The 24303-nt window shown below is 40.3% G+C and overlaps 1 protein-coding gene across 1 annotated transcript in view; it reads left to right on the top strand.

The window, feature by feature from the left end:
• IGHMBP2 (immunoglobulin mu DNA binding protein 2) overlaps nucleotides 1-23768 on the top strand; it is a 57976-nt gene extending 34208 nt beyond the window's left edge. Inside the window, exons 12-15 of the mRNA XM_063438127.1 lie at nucleotides 11-134; nucleotides 7022-7870; nucleotides 10932-11113; nucleotides 23504-23768. Of these exons, the coding sequence (XP_063294197.1) occupies nucleotides 11-134; nucleotides 7022-7870; nucleotides 10932-11113; nucleotides 23504-23695 (1347 nt within the window). The 3' untranslated portion in view covers nucleotides 23696-23768. The remainder of the gene's footprint in view (nucleotides 1-10; nucleotides 135-7021; nucleotides 7871-10931; nucleotides 11114-23503) is intronic.
• Nucleotides 23769-24303: the final 535 nt, after the last annotated feature.

The following is a 24303-nucleotide window of genomic DNA, read 5'->3' as shown; positions in this document are numbered from 1 at the left end:
TTTATTCCAGGTGGATATGTTAAGAGTGTGTCTCCGTCAGAGGTATCCGGACCTAGAAATCAAATCTGTGGATGGTTTTCAAGGAAGAGAAAAAGAAGCCATTGTATTGTCTTTTGTGAGGTCTAATACTAAAGGTAGGTAAATGTGACTAATGCCTTGAATACTAACCTCCCATCCTTTACACAGACCGTATATTATAGGTTTATAACTCTAATTCGCATGAATAGGGATCGCTGTTGATTACAAGTCTATCTTCTTAGAACGCTGGAATGAGGAATGATAATCCGCAGTCTTTCATATTGTGTAAGGTGAATTGTACTCCGCATACCTACCACTACCAGGTGGGGACATGCCTTGCTTCAGTGGATGAAATGGTTAAAAATCACCATTTGTCTGCAATAGACCTAAAATAATGATTGGGGAAAAAAACCTCTAACACCAGGTGTTAGTGATTTAATAAATGACAGATTTGATGAATTGGCAACGAGTGGATACACCCCTAAAGTCTATATATCTGTGCATGAATCTTGCACATATTTCACCACTAGTTCTAGAACACTGTCATCAAATTCAGGTTTTTGTGAGCACATCCCTTTCTGTGGATTATCTTCTATTTCTGCTTGGAGACCAGTCCATTGAATCCTCCTCCCTCTCCATAAAACTGCACCAAATCACATTACCTTTATCCCAGCTCCCATTTCAAGGGATGACTTATTGGATTTCTCTGCAGTAATCTCTCTCACACCTCACTGCATCCCTGGCTGGATATTTGGAAGGCGTTTGGGGAATATAATCTGAAGAATGTAAAAATGCTTTGGTACTTGGCCAGTATTTGAAAAAATACTGCATGATTTAATGCTGAAGAGTAAATCCATTCATTATCTGTTGAAAGAAAACAAAATCGCATACACTAGAATTTGTTTTATCCATTTATTATGACGTATACTGATGTATACTCTGTCCTTTTGCAACAATATAAATTTGGGAAATGAGATTTGTATGTGATGTTATTGACACGTTCAGTGCTGTTGTTTTACTGGAATGATACAGGAAGATTATATTATATAAAAATTATTATGGAGGTCTCTAGGCACACAATGGTACTGGTGATATATGCCTGTTTTGTTTACATAGTTCCGTGTAAGTACGGTCATACCTTTGTATGCATGGAGAGTTTAGTATAGTGGGCTTCTGTCATTGCAGATTCTCCCCAGACATGAAAAGTATTTTAATTGCAAAATGTGTATTTCACACTATTTTAATAGAAGTATGAAAAACCTGTTATAACAAATAAAATGTGTGCATTAAAAGGCTGGCATTTCTCCAAAGCTAAATCATTTGGTCTGTATATTAAAAGGATTTAAAAAATAAAATAAAAAAATATATTAATTTGGAAATGTCTCCCCAAAATCAAATGAAGGTGAGGAAATAAACGTAATCTCCTTTTATCAAAACTAATTATGTAAGGTGGCATGCTGTACTTCTTAAAACTTTAATTCACCTCTTTAGCAAATTGACATAAAGGGGACCCAATCGTTGTTAAAACGGCTACTCATTATGACCATGCCTACTTTTCAATCACTGTTTTACAACTTGCCAAAAATCTGCTCGTTTCACATTATTGAAATCTGAAAAGTCTCGCCGGTGTTGATGCAATCTGTCACATGCTGATTGCAACCATTCTGGTTTGTGAGGATTCACCTTCTGGATTGTTTGACTCCAGCTTGTTACCAATCCTGTTAAAGAGTTAATTGTTGTGTTTTAATTACACTGATTGCAGTCGATCTGGGCCCTGTTCTCTCATGAATAGTGAATAAGAAAAACCTCTTCTAGTGGTAAAATTTTAGTGTACGGAACTGTCTGATCCTCTTGGGCTTCCCACTAAAGTTGGAAGCAGTTCATTAGCTAATGCACACAACGTATTCATTATGCATTTAATACTTTTAATTATGAATGTTCCACATTTCAGTGTATTACTAGTGTCTTTTCCTCAAACAAAAATAAAATTGTACTTTTGTTACACTGTAAAATAAACTGCAAAGTGGGGATTAATTTGCTTAATACAGATAGGAGTGATTAAACTCTCGATTAAAAAAAAAAAAAAATAGATTTAGGAAGTATAGATTATTTTATCTTAATAGTAAAGATACTACGAGACTTGTCCAATTTTCCGTAATGTCCCAGGGGGCATTTCAAATGCAGAGTTATGCATTTTACAAAAATCTTAAGTAATATCGTAATTTTCTGTAGCCATAGGTTTTTAGTGTGCTTGTGGGGGGATAAAGATATGAAAAGTGTCTTGAGAAGTATAGAGAGCACTCTCAAAGTCTATAACCCCTCTTACCTTCATGTTGTGTCTCCAGTTTTTTGTTTTTTTTATATATATAACCTTAAATCAATTTTTATTTTTTTACAAAACCATAACAGTACATATACACAAGCAATGCTCAGTATGTTATTGTTTTGTTTAACACATTATTGCACTTGTACAAAACAATACAATTTGCAGACCACACAAAGGACACATCCTGGTAAATGAAGGGGAATGGTTAAAGATTTTAAAAAGTTATTGTTTTTGAAGATACTCCCACTACTTTTGGGCATCATTACTTTTGTGCCTCCAGTCCTTGCTGTCCTTTATGTGCCCCGTGGGGTATTTAATATCTTATTTTGCAACAGTGAGGTTGGCTGTATAAGGTCTCAACAAGGCTTGGGACACTTGTTGGCTCAAGCAGCAGTGAGGACTGGGATTTTTTATTTTATTTATAAATCAATCGGTTTTCCTTCATAGCACGATGTGAGTAATTGGTGATTTTGAAGTACTACATAATAATACTATATTTTGCGGGTTATTAGTGTATTTTTATGACGGGATAATGTAGTATAAAACATATATAACCGCTCTGTTGTTTCTCCTTTTCAGAGATGAAGCTGTCAATGATTATATATCAAGCAGTGAGATATAACTATACACCAAAACAACATTTATTCACAAATAAACCTATTCTCCCATGGTTGTGTCAGTACCCCTAGTTGATACTGATGCTGTTCAGAAAGATACAGTAGAGGCGGCAGGATGACTAGTTTGTGGTTTGGGACCCAGACCTATTCTGTCAGAGTTTCTCCTTTTCTCCGGGGAAAAAGCCCAACAAGGATCCTCCCCTTCCAGCTCTACGTGATTACACTATTTGCCAAAAGGAGCAGCAACCATTAGGGACACATCACCCCAAATTTCCCTGAATCATCAACTGTATGCTTGATGGAGTGGAGAACCATTCTAGCTCATTAGACAGGTTCCCAGAGTTTAAACAGAGCGCAATGTTTAGAATGGAGAAGGAGGGGGGCGCAGATAAGCTCCTGTTTGAGAAATCTTCACTTTAACTCATGGAGGGAGGAAGAGAACCTTCCCAGCTGTCAATCAAACCGCTAATCTCCTTCCGATTAAAGAGTCACTGTGCACCTGAACCCGTGTTTGCCCCAGGGATCTGTAAATACCTGATCCTCCCTGGCTGCTCCTGTGTCCAATCTAGTTAGCCTCTCTCACTGCTTGTGTTCTCATTGAAAAGCCTCCAATTCTGGAGAGAAGTCTCTGTCTGGTCATTTCCCCAGCATAGACTGAAAAGGGGAGGGCTTGCAAAAGCTGCACGCAGAGATCTGCAGCGTTTGGAAGCTCATTTTAGATATACCCCTAATGACCGTATGCATGGGTTAATACGTGCAGGTTTTTGTTGTGGATAAAACAATAAAAGGGTCATGGACTTCTCAGGACCCCACTCAGGACTTCAGCCCATATCAGTTTCCCCTTAGCAGCATCCACCTAGGGTCTGCATCACAAAGGCCAGTTCATGGGGGGTTGTATGGGGGAGGTTGACCATAAGCTGTATAGTCTCCCTTTAATTAGCAGGAAGTGAGGTTGGAGTTGGGGTAACGTCCGTTACAGATACCTTTATATTTACCCATCAGAAAACTTCATGAGGACTCAACAGTGCCAACTATATCCACTTCCTATAGGATTGTGGGGGAAACCCACATTAATTCCTGTCTCTCTGATACATTATTCTGCAAGCTGGGCAGTCCTGTTGGTCATTATGTAAACACTTTGATTGTTTTTTTTTAATTTTAACTTTTTTATTTTTCAAAAAAATGTATCACAATAGACAGTACAGGACAGTAAGGACTTAATAAAAAAAAATAAAAATAGACAATAAAACAATAAAACAATAAATACGTTTCGACAGTACTAGCCCTCTAAGATACTGAATCTTTTAGTTTATTACCCTTAATTATCCTCTTAATTATAAATTGGACGACATACCAAATTTAGTATCTTTACTTCAACTTGAGAGAACCTTAAATAACTATTTACTGTCTATGATAAATGATAAACCATGTAAGCATAAAAACAAAACGAACATAAAGTCACACTGTGCCGAGATCTATATATATCCTGATAAATAATACCTTACTATAGGGCTTGATATTTTCCCCTTTACTTTTTCCCTTTCTTCTACTTTCTCTTTTTTTTTTCTTTAAAAAAAAAAAAAAGTACATTATTAATAGCCAAGAAAACGGCTTTATATAGAGATACAAAATATATCAACATTACAGCCCCAAGACGTATCAACAATGTTAGCTCTGTAAGATGAAAAATTATTAAAAAAAAATTCTGATCTGTCTATATTCATAAGTCACAGAAAGTTTATCATCTTTTATTCTTCTCAAAAGAATGTTTTTTTTTTTTTTTTTTTATTGTTCGCTACGTAGTTTTTTAACAGTAGTGTCCAATACTCATATTGTGCTAAAATCAAATAATGGATACCACTATTTTCCTTATGTAGGGCTTAACTTTTTTACCCATTCCTCCCATTGTTCTATTCTAGGATTAGTATAATTGTCTTGTCTCAGGATTCCAATCTCCATTTTGCAATGGTTCAGGACCTGAAATTTTATCATTTCCCAAATGGGGGAATCAGATAATTTCCAATATCTCGCCAATGTTGCTTTGGTCTCCGTTAGAATGTGGATCACTATATCTTTTTTGCTTCTTGAAATTCTAGGCCAGCCTAGATGTAATACAAAGGACTTACAGGTAAAGTCAAGATCTACTTTTATCACCTCTTGACAAAATGTTGCTACTTTGTTCCATAGTTGCCTTAGGTTTGGGCATGACCACCAGATGTGGACATAGTCTGCTCTAGATGAGCCACATCTCCAACACTTATATTGAGAGGATGGGTACATTTTTGCCAGTTTAGTGGGGACATAATGCCATCTATTAATGATCTTATAATGACTTTCAGATGAATTTAAACAATGAATAGCCTTAGTTACGGCATTATTTGCATTTATCCACTCATTTCTTGTAATAGTAACCTGTAGGTCTTTTTCCCAAGATACAAGGGCTGGAAATGTTGGGCTCAATTTATATAATTTATATAGTTTAGCACAATGTGATACTAAATTTTTATTACTTTTAGAGTTAATTAGATTCATGAATGTATGTAATCCTTCAAATGACTCTATGGCCCTATGTTTATGTAGAAAATGTTTTATCCTTAAATATGTAAATTTCTCTCTATAGGGAAGGGAAAATAACTGCCTAATGTCCTCAAAGGACATAATTTGATTCTGTTGCATTATTTGATCTATATTATTAATACCATTAGCCGTCCAGTTTTTTATATTTAAATCTTCTATATTGACTGTCAAAATGCTGAATGGTATATCCGTGATAATTTTATCCAGTATCTTAAGTCTCTTTTTCCAGTTTTTCCACTGCCATAATAAATTATCCGTAATTAGGCCTATGTTTGTATTATTTCTCTTTTGTAGACTCCAAAATATAGCTAATAAGTCTGGAGATCCCAGTCTTGTGGCTTCTATTTTTGCCCAAGCTTCCTCTGCGGAGCTCTCTTTTAGTGATATAATTAAATGAGCCAACGCGCATGTCTCATATATCTCTAAAATATCTGGGACCCCCAACCCACCTTTTTTGGAGCTCATATTTAGTATTTTTTTATTCACCCTCGGTTTTTTTTTCAGCCATATAAACTTCTCAAAAGCTGTCTGTATCATTGTAAGCCATGGTTTTGGGATTTTAAGAGGTATCATGCGGAATATATAGCTCCATTTGGGCATTAAATATGATTTTACAACATTTATTCTCCCAATCCATGATATCTCTGCAGTTCTTAAGTCTTTAAGTTGTTTATTTATTTGTTTCATCATAGGGAGAATATTGTTCTCTATGATTTTACTTGGGTTACTTGTAATTTTGATACCTAAATATTGCAAATGTTTCTTAGCCCAAGCGAAGTCATATTTATCCCCAATCTTCCCTCTATCTTCCTTACTTAGATTTTTTGCTAATATAGTTGTTTTATCTACATTCAGCTTGAGATTGGAATAATTTCCAAATTCAGTTATAACTTTCATCAATTCATCCAATGATGGTACAGGATCTGTAATGGAGATTAGGACATCGCTGGGCAGTCCTGTTGGTCATTATGTAAACACTTTGATTGTTACTCTTGTCCCCAGATTTTGTAGACCTTTTTGATGCTTTGGAGATTGTAGTTCCTGTTAAGGTACAGAGTATTCCAGCATATAAATGCAAAACTGTGACTGAACAATATAGACACACAAACCAGAAAAAACACAATGGTACATAAACAGTTTTTGTTCTGTATTTTTTTTTGTGTTTTTTCGTTTGTTACTGTACAACGATGTCATTATAATTTGTTTCTCTCTCTAGATCCTTTTAAACATTAAAGTAAAATGAGCAAAATTTTGTTTTAAAAACCCTACTCTGGTTCATTTTCATTGTATTTATTTTATTTTATTTTATTTTAAGAATACATATGTATGTAATGCACATAAGTTATTTATTTAATTTGGTTATTTTATGCATTTGCAGTATATTTTCTTGTAATTCTCTTGTCTTTTCCAGTTGGCTGATTTTTGGTTCCGGTGAGATTGTTCTGTAAAACAGGTTTTTATTAATGCTCTCTATTTCATTCAGGTGAAGTGGGATTTCTCGCCGAAGACCGAAGGATAAATGTAGCTATAACGCGTGCACGTCGTCACGTTGCTGTGATTTGTGATTCCCATACGGTCAGCAACAACAAATTTCTAAAAGACCTGGTGGCTTACTTCAACCAACACGGAGAAGTGAGGACTGCTTTTGAATATCTTGAGGATATCGTGCCTGAAAAATATTCTCAAGAAAAGGAGACTAGTAGCAAACAAGAAACCAGAGCAAAGAAACTCACAAGTACGAAGCAAAAGAGGCCAGCCGCAGAGAAACCAGAGAAGCAGAAATTCTCTGAGCGTTCCAGCAGTAAAGCAACGGACAAATTACAAATTAAACTGGGAAACACTACAGAGAACGTTCATGAAAATAAGAAAATTGGTGAATGTTCTGAAAACCAGACAAATAAGGACAATCTGAGAAAAACGATTGACGATTTTATGAAGGACCCACATAAAACTCACTTGGCGTTCCCTTCTACTCTTACATCACATGATAGATTGTTGGTTCATCAGATTGCCGAAGAATGCGGTCTACAGCATGTGAGCATGGGAGATGGTAATCAAAGATGTATTTCAGTTTCCAAAACCGAAGCAATTTCAAAAGATACGGTATCTCCGAAAATGGATGATTCAGCCCCTGAAAAGCTATTTCAGTTACGGCCTAAAGAAAAAGCCGAGAACGAAAAGGAGATAAGTGTTGCCTCTAGTAGCATTGATTTGAAAGTGTTGCATATGGAAAAATTGCAGAGGGAACAAAAAAAACTCGAAGAAAGTACTCGCAAAAAACAAACGGCCACTGCTCAGAAACCTGCGGAAAAGAAGAAAGCAGATGCTAGATGTGAGTAGATTTATGGTGATAATACATACCTAATAAGGCTATTGCAGCCAGTGTAAGTGCAGGCTGTGGGAGTAGTAATGAATCACAGGTTGATTAATTACAATTGATTAAAGAATAACTCCAAGCGCTTGCTAATGGTTTGACTTCTTACCTTGGGTTCTCAAGATGCCAGTCACCTCCTCTATGAGAGCCGGAAGCATGGCAGTGCAATGAGATGGCCCTGTATAGCATAGTTTAGCTTAGTGGTGAGTGCTGGTAGACCCCAGGTCACAAGTCAAAACTGCCTTCCATGGCCCTCCTAGCATCATAACTACTGCAGTGTGCTGTAGTGGTTATGGTGGTTGCAGTGGACCTTTAAGGTGATTAAGTGAGAGATAGCACTACAGATCCACCCACAATTAATGTCCTCCACCATACAGATAAATGTATGTATTTAATGTTCAGACTAACAAAAGCATAGATGTTGCGATGTAGAGAATCCAGATCAAAACAGGGATGGAAGAAAATCAGCTAGCATTAGGTTCCAGATTAGATGTGTAGATTTATAAAAACTGAATTATGCAGCGTCTCCTCTGATATGCAAAGGGGAATCAGGAGATTTAAACTTCTCTGAGTGTTGATATTAGATAGATGTATTCAAGACTGACCCTGGGTCTTTAGAACTCAAAGAAAAGGAGTATCCATACGGTTCTATAACATACATTCTAGTGCATTAATCTACACAATACATCTCTATACGTCTTTAAATATGTATAAACATCAATCAATGAACACAAAACATAAAACAAAATAAAAAACTACTTAATAAATGAAACTTGAATCGAGTGGCAAATAGAATATCCGTTGATAACAAGAAAAAACTAAAAACTTACTGAGTGACGCTATAGGTTCTATAAGATAGGTGTGCTTCCGCACATCTAAAGAGCCCCTTAATCATTAGTCAGGAACGTAGGCTTATTCATGGATCATTCCTTCTTTTCTAAAAACCTTAAGAGAAATTCAGTATGTTGTATTTTCCATTAAGCTTTACTTACGGAGCCCTTTTAGTTTTTTCGTGCCCCCTTAGTCAAATACTCTGTAATATTTATACTCTATTTGATTTTAAATATTAATTTGCTTCACATCCCCCCTTCTTAAATTAAAACAAAGGGAAACAATTTACAAAAATAGAAAATAAAAAAAGGTTTTTAGATGGTATTTTATATATTATTTACCTGTTCCAGGTGCTCTATAGTCAGGCTTGCAAACCGACACCTATGAACCCCGTTTGGTAGATCTGTAAGACACACCCAGGGTTATTTACCAAAAGGAAGAAATCAAGAAAATGTTTGGAAATCAAAGTTCATTTCAAACTGTAAACCAACATGGCTAAACTGGAAGCATAATTGATTTGGAGATTTTTTCCAATTCAGAGATTTGTGGCCGTAAATTAGAAATTCACATTGGATTCTTGACAATTCTTATTTAGTAAATAACCCTGTAAGTGTGACATTGTTATTATTATTTATAAAGCGCCAACAAGTTACGCAGCGCTGCACAATGGGTGGACTAACAGACACGTATTTGTAACCAGACAAGCGTGACGCACAGTAACAGAGGGATTGAGGGCCCTGCTCAATGATCTTACATGCAAGGGGGTGTGGGGTATAGTGACACAGTAACAGAGAGATTGGGGGCCATGCTCAGTGAGTTTACATGTTAGAGGGAGTGGGGTATAGTGGCACAGTAACAGAGGGATTGAGGGCCTGCTCAATGATCTTACATGCTAAAGGGAGTGGGGTATAGTGGCACAGTAACAGAGGGATTGGGGGCCATGCTCAGTGAGTTTACATGTTAGAGGGAGTGGGGTATAGTGACACAGTAACAGAGGTATTGAGGGCCCTGCTCAGTGAGTTTAGATGTTAGAGGGAGTGGGGTATAGTGGCACAGTAACAGAGGGATTGAGGCCCTGCTCAGTGAGTTTACATGTTAGAGGGAGTGGGGTATAGTGGCACAGTAACAGAGGGATTGAGGGTCCTGCTCAGTGAGTTTACATGTTAGAGGGAGTGGGGTATAGTGACACAGTAACAGAGGGATTGAGGGCCTGCTCAATGATCTTACATGCTAAAGGGAGTGGGGTATAGTGGCACAGTAACAGAGGGATTGGGGGCCATGCTCAGTGAGTTTACATGTTAGAGGGAGTGGGGTATAGTGGCACAGTAACAGAGGGATTGAGGCCCTGCTCAGTGAGTTTACATGTTAGAGGGAGTGGGGTATAGTGACACAGTAACAGAGGGATTGGGGGCCATGCTCAGTGAGTTTACATGTTAGAGGGAGTGGGGTATAGTGGCACAGTAACAGAGGGATTGAGGCCCTGCTCAGTGAGTTTACATGTTAGAGGGAGTGGGGTATAGTGACACAGAAGGTAAGGATAGTATAAATTTGTAGATTGGTAGAATAGTATTCACTGAAGACTGTGTGTTTCTTTTGTTTGTTTTTGAAGTGACAGTTGCAGGACAGGATTCATTTGGGAGCTATTAACAGTTTCATTGTCTGCAAGTTGAAATGAGCCAAATTGCTTGTAGATCTGATCGTTGGGATTGAGCTATCCAGCTGTGATGGGATTCCATGTTACAAGATAGACATGTAAGGGGCAGAATCCAGACTGATATAGATAGCCAAGCTGTGATTAACGGAGTTGGAGAATTTCTCCAATGCGATTTATATGTTGGTCTGATTGTCATTTGGTTTTACTGTCACTGAGATCAACTGCTTAGTGAATAAACCCCATGCACTCTGTCTGGCTGAGCAGCATATAATTTGCTATGTAGCAGCTGGTGATCTACATGTTGGCTATCACTGACAAACCCCTTCTTGTCCTAAATTGTTTTTTCTCTATTTCGTATTTTGCCTAAACCTGTTCACAGAGGTAAATCTGTCTCTGCATTATATTAACTACCTAGAAAGGCATGGCCGAACTTCTCATGTATTGCCCAAGTTTAACAATTTGCACTTTCTTTGTACATCACACATAAACAGAAATGGTTTTACTCGCTGTAATGCAGATATTTTGTGGTTCCAGGTAAAACAGACGCTAATGCCGCAGTCACTGGTGCCGATGACAATTTCGATGCATTAATTGCTGCTGTGGTGAAGTCTGACAACACGTGTGGATTTGCTAAATGCAAAGCAAGCGTTATAACAGTCTGGGATCTCTGTATACACTGCAATAAACGCTACTGCCTGAGCCACCATATTCCAGAGGTAATACTTTCTATAAAGCCATCATGGCTACCAACGTTGGTAAGCTGGTACGGGGAAATGTCCCCAGTATTCTACGTGGTATTATATAGGGAAAGCGCCTTTATTTAACCTACAGCACAACGCTATAAGCTTTTAAAAATATTTCATTAACTTTATTATTATTTTATTTATAAAGCACAAACATATTGCAAAGAACTGGGTCTTGGGTTACAAAGTATTCTAATCAACTTATGACAGAGTTAGGTAAACCAGAACAGGGGGGGAACGACCAGGGGAGGGCTGGCAGCCTTAGGCCTGGGGGGCAAAACCAGTCAAGTGGCCCATTGCGCCACCAAATCAGTTCACCATCCATGCCCACCTTTTCCTGGTTTTATAACGGATATTGATGTTATGCTAATCAGTAGCTCTTTGCCATACCCGCTCCTTCACGGCTCTGACTTTCAATGTTGTCAGAGCACAGGCTGAGAATCTCTGAGCCTGTGCTCTGACTCACTAACTGAGCGCTGGAACCACGAGGGAGAGGATATGATCTGACTGCACCTACTGCTGGTGCGCACCAGTGGACCACCAGCGAATCGTTTAAATTAAATATGCTGGTGTACCCAACTTGTGAGCTGTGTTGGCCACGGGTGCCTCTGTTGTCATGGCACCCTGCGTGACCGCACAGCTTGCCCACCCCAACGGCTGGCCCTGCTGACACACACTGACGTTACTACTTAGACATCCCTCAATATTAATACAGACATCAGAGTAAACGCCAATAAACTGTGGAAACAGAGCTGATCCCCCCAAATTTATAAAGGTTTGCTTAGAGGATTTATTGTAAGATTAAATCATGCCTCCTCCTCTCTCTCCCCCATGCGCTGCTCTGTAGGCTGGGAGGAAGTGAAGAGTAATCACAGTCTCCCAGCACAACGCCACCTGTGGCTGCATGGGGAACAGCTGTTTAATGTAATGCTTGCAGGACGGCCAGCTGCCGCAGAACCTCTTTGTTTCCGTCTCTGCAAAGGGCTCCAGGCACTGCTTGTTGTGAGTGTGAGCCACTGTAAATTAGGGGCAGAGGGCAGAGGGCACTTGCACTGCGGTCAAGACGGGTCTGGGCAGGAGGAGAGTGCAGTGCAATCAGTGAAATCCCCTCCTATGGGTCACCAGTAGACTGGTGCACCTGCCCAGGATCAGAGCCGGTGCAAGGATTTTTGCCGCCCTAGACAAAATATAAATTTGCCACCCCCCCCATGTGACATCACAATGCCCCACCCATATGATCTGCCATATGAACTAACGCCAGTGCTGCACACAGTGTGTGTTTACATTAAAAAGCCTGCAGGGACCAGCTATAGACACCACAACCACTTCATTAAGCTATAGTGTCCCTTTAATGTGAGGTAAATTATAGATTACTGTCACTAATAATATACTAGATTGCCTACTTACAATTAGATGAGGATGATGATGAGCTGCAGTTTGGCTCCACTGGTCTGGTGTAGAACAGGATCTCTGGAGGCTGTTTGCAACTGTGGTCACAAAATTCAATGTTCTGGGAGAATTAGAAGCAGCTCCATTTTTTGGGGGCCTCTTACACAGCTCAAGGTCTGGGCCCCAGGGCCTGACGGTGAGTATGCCCATAAGGCCCACTCATAAGTCCACTTATATGTTCCACCCACCCATGAGTTCGCTCACAGGGAGTGGAGTGTGTAGGGGATGTGTTATGAGTTATTGTAGAGGATCTAATATGTGTGCTTATGGTATGTAGTTTATAGGGATACCAGTTTGTGCAGGTGATGCAGTGTGTTTGTGTGTAGTGGAAGCAGTGTGTATCTGTGTATAAGGGATGTATTATGTGTTTCTGGTTGTGTGTAAGGGATGCATTGTGTGAATCTGTGTTTGTATGCATAAGGGATGCAAGGTGTGTGTCTGTATGTGTGTGCATTGAGTGTAAGAGATGCATTGTGTTTCTGTGTGTATGTAAGAAAAGCAGTGTGTGTGTGTTTGCATTGTCTGTTTCTGTGTATGTGTGCAAAGGATGCATTGTCTTTGTGTGGGGGTTGCATTGTGTGTGTGTGTGTAATGGATGCATTGTGTGTTTCTCTGTGTGTAAGGGAAGCATGTTGTGTTTCTGTGTATGTATAGGGATGCATTGTGTGTTTCTGTATATGTATAGGGATGCATTGTGTGTGTGTGTGTGTGTGTGTGCGCATAGTGTGAAAGAGCTCCCTGTCTTGCCCCCTGTCCTATAGAGCTGTCCCTTCTGTCCCTTAGAGCTTCTTAACCCTCCTACTTCTTCTTACTCCCCCTTCTTCTTCTTACCCCCTCTTCTTCTTCTTACACCCCCCCTTCTTCTTACTCCCCCTTCTTCTTCTTACACCCCCTTCTTCTTCTTACTCCCCCTTCTTCTTCTTACTCCCCCCTCTTCTTCTTACTCCCCCTTCTTCTTCTTCTTATCTCCCCTCCTTCTTATTCCCCCTCTCCCTCTTCTTACTCCCCCTCCCCCTCTTTTTCTTATCTCCCCTCCTTCTTATTCCCCCTCTCCCTCTTCTTACTCCCCCTCCCCTTCCACCCTCTTTTTTTCTTATCTCCCCTCCTTCTTACTCCCCCCTCTTCTTACTCCCCTTCCCCCTCTTCTTCTTACTCCCCATCCCCCTCTTCTTCTTACTCCCCCCTCTTCTTACTCACCCCCTTCTTTTTCTTATCTCCCCTCCTTCTTACTCCCCCCTCCCCCTCCCTCTCTTCTTCTTACTCCCCCCTCCCTCTCTCCCTACTCCCCCTCCCTCTCTTCTTACTCCCCCTCCCTCTCTTCTTCTTACTCCCCCCTCCCTCTCTTCTTACCCCTTCCCCTCTTACTCCCCCCTCCCTCTCTTCTTACTCCCCCCTCTTCTTACTCCTCCCTCCCCTCTTCTTACTCCCCCTCCCTCTCCTTACTCCCCCCTCCCTCTTCTTACTCTCCCCCCTCCCCTCTTACTCCCCCCTCACTCTCCCCCTCTTCTTACTCTCCCCCTCCCCTCCTCTTACTCCCCCCTCCCCTCTTACTCCCCCTTACTCTCCTCCTCTTCTTACTCTCCCCCCTCCCCTCTTCTTACTCCCCCCTCTTCTTATCCCCCCACCATCCCTCTTACTCCCCCCTCCCCTCTTCTTACTCCCCCTCCCCTCTTCTTACTCCCCACCTCCCCTCTAACTCCCCCCCTCCCCTCTTACTCTCCCACATCCGCTCTTCTTACTCCCCCTCCCCTCTTCTTACTTCCCCTCCCTCTCCTTACTCCCCCTCCCTCTCCCCCTCTTCTTACTCTCCCCCTCCCCTCCTCTTACTCTCCCCCCTCCCCTCACTCTCCCCTCCCCTCTTACTCCCCCCTCACTCTCCCCCTCTTCTTACTCTCCCCCCTCCCCTCTTCTTACTCCCCCCTCTTCTTATTCCCCCACCTCCCCTCTTCTTACTCCCCCGCCTCCCCTCTTCTTACTCCCCCCTCCCCTCTTCTTACTCCCCCCTCCCCTCTTCTTACTCCCCCCTCCCCTCTTCTTATTCCCCCACTCCCCTCTTCTTATTCCCCCCTCCCATCTTACTCCCCCCTCCCCTCTTCTTATTCCCCCCTCTTCTTATTTCCCCCTCCCCTCTTATTTCCCCCCTCCCCTCTTCTTATTCCCCCCCTCCCCTCTTCTTATTCCCCCCCTCCCCTCTTACTCCCCCCTCCCCTCTTCTTATTCCCCCCCCTCCCCTCTTCTTATTCCCCCCCCTCCCCTCTTACTCCCCCCTCCCCTCTTCTTATTCCCCCCTCCCCTCTTCTTACCCCCTCCCCTGTAGCGTGGCCGAGCTGCTTTCCGGTCCCGGCCGGAGTGATGGGAAGGTGCACACTGAGTGTGCACTTTCTGTCAGTCCGGCCAGTTACAGGAAACAGAAACTCCGCGCGGAACAGGAGTTTCTGTTTCCTGTAACCGGCCGGACTGACAGAAAGTGCACACTCAGTGTGCACCTTCCCATCACTCCGGCCGGGACCGCGGACTGGAGACCGGCTCGGCCACGCTACAGGGGAGGGGAGGGAGGGGAGAAGCTGCTGCAGCCGTCTGAGCGCTCTTTACAGAGCGCTCGGCGGCTGCAGCATTTAAAGGGCCGGCCCGCCGCGGCCGGTCCTAAAATAATTTCGGGCGGCCTGGGGGGCAATTGCCTCCCTGCCCCCCGGCCCAGCCCGCCCCTGGGAACGACGACCTTCGTCTAGTAAGCTTATAATCCAATACCTTCTGTTCTTTTTTATGTCAGCCTCTTTTAACAATTGCTAGGGGTTTATGTGTTGTGGGGATAAATATGTGTATGAGTGCATGTGCCATACAAGAAATATATGGTAAAATAATAAATTAAACCTTAAAATAGATGCTCACACATTGCTGTAAATATCCCAGTCTTTGCAGCTTTGGATGTAAAATCTCACAATGCCTGGACTTAATTCAATCCTTCACACATAACTTTCTATACCAGTGCTATGCTTGATCCAGCAGCCGTGGCTAATAGTGACAATAAGAGTTTCTTGGTGGGTTTATGGAGCACAAAGCTAATTTATTAAAAAGTAATAATAAAGATGATTTAAAAAAGAAAAAGAAACATGCTGGCTATCACCTGACCTACACACTGCATCTATTTATGTAAGGCCTGGACTGACACTTAAAAGTGTATCTTAATGGTACACAAAGATTGGACTTCCCACCCTCATCATAACTTCATCTCGAAAAATCTCCAGGGTTTAACTGCTATATAACTCATGCTTGTTTATTTTGAGTAGTGCTTTACATTTATAGTTCAGTGTTTGGCGTTTCCTGAAAATATTTCTATTGTCTATAAACTATAATTTCAGTTGTATAACTAAAATAAGCATTTTTTATGGGTTTTGTTAGCCTTGTTTTGGGGTCAAGAGTATGCACAGGGATGAGTGAAGCATCCAATGAGATAGACTTGACCCTTCGGTAGCCTATGACAAAGTGTTTTCCCAAACTGGCGATTGTCTGATTTATCTATAATATTGTCTACTTGTGGTTGAACTTCAACGCACTCAGGGTTTAGTGTATTCATTATTATCTGTCCAGGGCCGAGTAAAAGACTACTTTTCATTTAAATCTTTTATCTACTGGAGACTTGCCTACCTTTATATAAGAAAATCATTTTATATAAATCTTGACTACATTCTCGTGCAAATAATTCATGGGCGCCTCTTGTAAAACACATTGGAAATTAATTTCTTTCAAAGTTATCTCCTAATAAAAGTGATGTCTATTTAAAATGGAATTTATCCTCTGTGTAATAACTGTAAGATAAGATTTATTGGCAAATTGTGATTCAGTGACATGCTTCCCATTCAATTGTTTTGTTATTGCAATCACATGAAGCGATCATCACATTCCCGTTCAGAGCACGTCTTCATACCAGAGTTTTCATATATCACTATCCGGTACTGCGAATAGCCTGCTAGCAAATCATCTAACATACTCTGATCAGTATTTGCACTGGAGCCTGCTGCCCAGACGTACAGAATATCAGAAAAGACCTCTTTGCCTCACCTATTTCTTTAATAGCAAAGTATCGTTTTTTTAAATGATTAGACACATGCGCATGTATATTAGAATATTTCAGAGCTGTGTCTATGGCTGTTTACGGTTTCTTGTTTCTGTCACTTTATCGCTTTACATTTTTAATAACAATTTGTTTGATGCTATCAGAGAGATTTCCAACGGGCTGAGGAGTCACAAAGCCGTTCTAAAGCAGCGGGTCATTGTAAATGGTAACTACAGCAAGTCGGTAATCGGAAATCATAGCGTTGCCTGTGTTTCCATACTGCACAGAACAGAACATTTCTCTTCACTTTGTCCGTTTGTTGGCCAAAAATTTCAGATGGAAAGTGAGAATGTGAGGTTCACGGGTGTTGACGTTGGGTGCCAGGGAACTAGTTTTCATCCAATCCTTTAAATATTGTTTGGCAAAAAAATTGATGGACTACTGCACCCTTTGCTTCCTTGCACCTTAACCACCAACAGTAAGATATTGTGATTGTGGTGCTTGTTATGATCAATGTATTATCATGTATGTATGTAGCACCAGACATTTCATCTGCTCTAGGTACAGCAACATAGGTTTACTACATTTATCCCCTCTTTGACTCCTTAAGGATTAAAAGTGTCATATCGCCAACTGTTAGAATGTGCACAGGGAAAAAGGCTTCTATTTATCTTACCCATGTGGCAGGTACAACCCCTGTTTTAACCCCTTTCCGACCAATGACGTACCAGGTGCGTCCGCCAAAACACTGTCGTTAATGACCGCGGACGTACCTGGTACATCATTATCGCCACTTACCTGATCGCTGGCGATCGCGATCCTGGGGTCTGCCTGGTAGCTCAGGCAGACCTCCACTGCCCGAGCAATCAGGCAGACCTCCACTGCCCGAGCAATCAGGCAGACCTCCACTGCCCGAGCAATCAGGGAGGCCACCACTGCCCGAGCAATCAGGGAGACCCCCACTGCCCGAGCAATCAGGGAGACCCCCACTGCCCGAGCAATCAGGGAGACCCCCACTGCCCGAGCAATCAGGGAGACCCCCACTGCCCGAGCAATCAGGGAGACCCCCACTGCCCGAGCAATCAGGGAGACCCCCACTGCCCGAGCAATCAGGGAGACCCCCACTGCCCGAGCAATCAGGCAGACCTCCACTGCCCGAGCTCTCAGGCAGGCCACCTAGTGCCCGAGCAATCAGGCAGACCTCCACTGCCCGAGCTCTCAGGCAGGCCACCTAGTGCCCGAGCAATCAGGGAGACCCTCACTGCCCGAGCTCTCAGGCAGGCCACCTAGTGCCTGGAAAAAAAGTTAAATAAAAGTTTATAAAGTACTTAGATCATATATTTACATGCACATAAACACATATACACCATTATTAAAAGTGTATTTTATTATTAATTATATATATTAATATTAAAATACATTTTTACGTTAAATATATACAGGTGATACTCGCAAAATTTGAATATCGTGCAAAAGTTAATTTATTTCAGTAATGCAACGTAAAAGGGGAAACTAATATATGACATAGACGCATTACATGCAAAGCAAGATATGACAAATCATGGCTTGAACTAAGTGTGATGATTATGGCTTACAGCTCATGAAAACCCCAAATCCACAATCTCAGTAAATTAGAATATTACATGCAATCAATAAAACAAGGAGTGTACATAGAACAATATCGGACCTCTGAAAAGTATAAGCATGCATATGGACTCAGTACTTGGTTTGGGCCCCTTTTGCAGCAAGTACTGCCCCAATGTGGCATGGCGTGGAAGGTATCAGCCTGTGGCACTGCTGAGGTGTTATGGAAAACCAGGATGCTTCAATAGCTGCCCTCAGCTCTTCTGCATTGTTCGGTCTCATGTCTCTCATCTTTCTGTTGGCAATGCCAGGTCAGGCGAGTTTGCTGGCCAATCAAGCACAGTAATCCCATCGTACGTCCAGGGCAAATAGGAGACCCCAGCAGTCCCCCTGCAGCAGCTCTGGCCACCCCGGCCCTCCAGGGCCATGTGATCACCATGATGTCTATGGAGCTGCCAGCAGTTTGTCTGAGCTGTCAAGCAGTCTCCCAGGCTGCTAAAAAGTAAAAAATAAAATAAAATATATAAAGCATTTTATAATATCATACATATATAATGCATATATATGATTTCATTATAAGTGTACTTTCAGATATAGACACGTATATCTCAAAATACACTAATAATGAAATCATATATGCATTATATATGTATAATATTATAAAATGCTTTATTTATAATATATTATACATATATAAGAAATAAGTGTTTGTCTACTTTTTAAAATGGTATGTCATGGTGGGGTTAATTTTAAATTCTGGGCTGCCATACCGTCTCAACGGCAACATAGCATATCTGGCAAATAGCAATTTACTTAAACAGAAATTGGCAAATCTTATGTTTGACCCTGTAACTTTCCAAATCACCATAAAACCTGTACTTGTGGGGTACTGTTGTACTCGTGAGACATTACTATACACAAGTATGAGTGTTTTAGATCAGTAAAATTTATTATACTGATATCATTGGTGAAATGGCAGTTTGTGTGAAAATTGCAAAAAAATATATAAATGCTAATTTTGACCAGTGTTTGTGACCAAGTGGCTACTAAAAAAGACTGGACATGCCCCATTTTGAATACCATGGGCTGTCTACGTTTACAAATTGTATGCCATGATGGGGTTACTTTTCATTCCTGGGCTACCATACGTTCTCAAAGGCAACATAGGTCCATCAAACCAATCTGGCAAATTTCAATCTGCAAACATGGAAAAGGGGAAAGCCCTACATTTGACCCCTGTACGTTTGCAAAAACCCATAAAACCTGTACATTGGGGGCACCGTTGTACTCGAGAGATGTTGCTGAACACACATTGGTGTGTTCTTTGTCAGTAACACATAACAGTAACTGAGAATCCATGCCTAAAGTACAATGTGAGAGAAAAATGACTACCCAAAAGTTTGACAAAGACTGATGGTAGAATTAGTACATGGAAAGTGTTAAAATACCACCATTTGAAATACCCTGGGTTGTCTACTTTTCAAAAATATATGGTTTGATGGGGGTAAATTACATTGGCCGGGTTAAAATGTCCCAAATAGGACATGGGTGCATGATGACCAGCTGTGAAAATTCCAAGTTGGAAAACTGGAATGCGCACCCTCTTTTAGCCCCAGAGAACCCGACACATCTATACATGGGTGGTATCACTGTACTCGGGAGATGTTGCTGAACACATATTGGGGTGTTCTTTGGCATTAACAATTAAAGTTCTCAGTACGTGTATTCTTACATTGCTATGTGTGTCAAAGAATCACCAATTATTTAAAAAAATAAAATAATTTGGCTTAGATTGGTGTTAAAATGGTTGCATGAAAAGAGTCAAAATACCCCAAATTTAATACCTTAGGTTGTCTTTTTTTTTTTTAATGATATACATGTGAAGGGTTATTCGGGGATTCCTGACCGATATCAGTGTTACAATGTAACTTTCGTAAATTTTTAAAAAATAATGGTTTGGAAATAGCAAAGTGCTACTTGTACTTATTGCTCTATAAGTTTCCAAAAAAAAAAAGCTAAGAACATGTTAACCTTGGGTATCTCTAAACTCAGGACAACATTTAGAAACTATTTAGAATGGGTGTTTTTTGGCGGTTGTAGATGCGTAACAGATTTTTGGGGGTCAAAATTAGAAAAAATGTGTGTTTTTTTTTTTTTTTTTTTTTTAATTCTTTCATCATATGTTATATCGTTTTTTATAGTATATGATATGATGAAAATAATGGTACCAATATATAGACCATTTAATGGCGAGAAAAACAGTATATAATATGTGTGAGTACAGTAAATGAGTAAGAGGAAAATGACAGCTAAACACAAACACCGCAGAAATGTAAACACAGCACTAAGTCTGGTCTGGTCACTAAGGGGTTAAAGAAACACTCCAAGCACTTACATACTACAGCCCCCTGTAGTGGTTATGGTGTTCGTAGTGCCACGCCACCCTCCCATATTAAGAAGTCAAATTGTGTGCAAGCCTTTTGACAACTTTCCTGGGGTCCACTGAGTCACCAAGACTTTCTGCTGCTGGAAGATATAGCACTGAGCTAAGCCCAGCAGTAGGCGTAGCTGGCCCAACACATCGGGGCTTAGCTAAGTGATGCTAATGAAAGTTTAGAATAGGAGCTTCTGGCCAGAGACCAGTAATCCTCAGGTGATTTGTCATAATTTGGAAATAGTATTACTACCCATCCTTGGTGGGCACCAGAACAAGGCACTCCTGACACCAGAACCACTACTGTAGGCTAATAGAGATGATTAAATGAAAGGGGTACTCTAAAGACCATGCTGTCTGGAGTGGCTAGGTGCACATTTTAAGAACAGTTTACTGCAGAGGCAGAGTACACCTCCCAACCATCCTGATTTCTGCTCGACAGTCCATATCCAAATAAAGTGGAAGGGAATATTCCGAGATTACGGTCTCTGGCAGGTACAAAGCTGGTGTCCGTAAAAAGCTTGAAAAAGATTGAGCTTAATACAAGAATAAAGTGAAACCAAGTTATGTTAAACTAAGGTGGTTGATACATTTTGCGATCCCTGTTTTTATAGAACTCCTGAATTTGGTAGAGAATTCAACTCCTAAAGTCTAGCCCTTTGTATTTCTGTTGCTTGGCAATCTACTTGTAATGTCTAGTAATCAGAATTTCCTATATGTGTTTCTGTGCCAAGTGTAACTGATGGGCTGTCAATACAACTAACTTTAGCATTACTTACGTGGTCGGCGTGGCAATCCTATGTCCACGCAAGGGCCAATATATAAACACTGCTCACATTAGGAGCGCCTTCTTAGAGACGCACAAGGGGCGCCGTGTAATTTACGGATCTTACGGATTAGTTCGTGTCGATACGGCATTCCCATTCACGCACATTTTGGGGTCGCAGATGTGACGTGGACTAATCAAATCACACCTAACTGTATTTAAGTTTTTTGGGGGCCCAATTTACAGTGTTCTATCTGTAATACTCTCGTGAGAAAATGATTTGGAACTCAACCGCAGGTGAAAAAACCAATTGGATACTGTCACTTTTAATAAAATATATTTTATTTAAATAAAGAACTTTAACCTTGCAGTCTCTTGCAGCAATAATGTATTAAAATAATAATGCATGAAGAATGGGAATCTTGGTTAAGTATAACTTCACAAGAAAAATAGTAATTGGTTGCAAGTGAAAATAAGGAATGCTTAATTAGCAACAAGTAGAATAGTCCATTAAACTTCAATATAAAGTTGACAGAGCAGGTGATTCCTGTAGTACAAAGTAACAGTCTTAACTTGAAGAAATAAACTTGATAAAAAAAAATATGCCCTGGTATGAGAAGTGGTGTAGTTATTTGACTCAAAGAATAATAATTAAAGGACCACTATAGGCACCCAGACCACTTCAGCTCAATGAAGGGGTCTGGGTGCCAGGTCCCTCTAGTTTTAACCCTGCAGCTAAAAACATAGTTTCAGAGAAACTGCTATGTTTCACTGAGGGTTAATCCAGCCTCTAGTGGCTGTCTCACTGACAGCCGCTAGAGGCGCTTCCATGATTCTCACTGTGACGTCAGACGCATGGGCGGAGACTAATCGAAACCCGGAAGTCATGCAGGTAATGCCGATCGGGATGAATTCAACATGGAAGAGTTCCGAGACCCTATGGAGGAATCCTAGTACCTGTTTAGTTCGTACCTATCTGATTTCTCTAGTACTGACCCAAGCTTGTTCTTGGCTCTGATTACTTCTGTTTCCCTTACCTTGCTAGGTTTTACTTTCTTCTGGTATTCCATTTTCCTATGGCAAGTTTCACAATTAGTCTGTCTCCCATTAACCTGACCTAGGCGTGTATTTGACTGTGATTTCTCTAAGGCCCAGTAATAATCTGTTCTATCTTGTCTGCTATTGGTATCCTAGAGTCCTCGTCTTAGAACATATCCACGTGACACTTACTGTTCATTAGGTTTACATTCCCTCTTAGTTTTCCCCCCTAAATAAAGTTACAGAATCACCAGAAACGATATGGTACATATATTAAGAATTACGTAGCCTTTGGCAGAGCTTCTAAACTGTATGCCTGAGATATACGAACAACATGTTTATTAACTGATATTATTGATGATTATCCAGCCATGAATTGCTTGAGCTTGGCAAATCTATCATGTGACTTCTTGGACAATATTAGCTTGCGAGGTATTTTCATGTTGCGTTGTACAGTTATTTGGAGTCACTTCAGTAATGAGTAGTAAAAATGTATTATTATTATTTCCAAATGAAAGGTTTTCTTATCGAAACTGAATTTCACAACAGAAATCTGAAAAACTAAACGAGCTGGCTATAATAATTCATCAAAAACACAATTAAGGTAAACTAGATGTGTTGGTTTTTTTTGTTTCCTTGTTTGTAACAAACACAATATTTGACATATTTCGCAAGTTGCTTCTGTACACATTTTAGACACTGCAGGTGAGCCCTTTTCTGTTTGTGTCATTGTATTCTTTATTCGTAGTGTTGCTGAATCAGAGCTACACAACTTAAAGATGATACTTTGAAAAAATTATTTTGTCTAAAAGAAATTGCTTGTTGCTGTGTCTCTCATAGACGAAACCAGTCATCCAAATCTTAACACCTTGAATCATATGGGTTTGATGGCTACAAATGCCATTAGTAATTCAGACATTGCCAGAAGTAAAATTGTGTACCATGTATACAATGGAAGCCACTTATTGTGTCTCCTATGTTCTCAAGGCGTTAACTTTTATTAACTCTGTTATCTAATGATTATAAAATGTCTTCCAGGTTCATGGATGTGGTGAGAGAGCGAAGGCCAATGCCCGAACAAGGATTAGCAGAGAAGGTGTTCTTTACGCAGGAAGTGGACAAAAAGACCACTCTTTGGATCCAACCAAAAAAGCTCATTTACATCGGAAATTAGATAAGAAAATCAATGACTTAACAAATCAAAGGAAAATAAAAAAGAAGGAAAAGTGAATATATATAATAAATATTCAAATAGGATGTGTGTCATGTGGATGGGAATTAAACTAAGAACTGCTTTCATTGATGAGAATATTTGTTTTCCTGAATATGTTCTTTCAATAGAGAATTAAGTAGGCCGGTGCAGGGGGTGGGGGGACTATGTCTTTCACAAATATGAGGAATTTCAAAACCCTGTGATTGAATTATAGTCTACTGTTTCAGGTTGATCTTATGTCATGAAACTCTTAATTTCTACTAAGTCCCTTATATAAGTTAAACACTACTACATGCGAAATGCGTCAGGTGAGTGTTATCATTTATTACTTCCCTGTAGTCTGTCTCAGCCCTTTTGTTCTTTTTATATACTCCTTGGCTGAGATTACAAATGTTATTCTATTTTATAATATCTTTTTTGTTGGCTTTTATAAATTTCTAGAAATTGTATTCTTTAGCAAAACAAACTACCAATTGTTTGTCATTTTTAAAATACTTAAGTAATTCGTTTATAATTGTCAACATCCCCGAATGCCTCGCTTAATCTAGCCCAAAGGGTCTGTTTACCAGAGGCTGTTATCAACACATTTTTATTAAATTACATTTATATTGGTTTGTTTTATTTT

Source organism: Pelobates fuscus, chromosome 12 (assembly GCF_036172605.1).
Source record: "Pelobates fuscus isolate aPelFus1 chromosome 12, aPelFus1.pri, whole genome shotgun sequence".
Taxonomy (NCBI): domain Eukaryota; kingdom Metazoa; phylum Chordata; class Amphibia; order Anura; family Pelobatidae; genus Pelobates; species Pelobates fuscus.
Note: the sequence above shows the minus strand (reverse complement) of the source record. Positions and strands in the feature narration are given on the sequence as shown.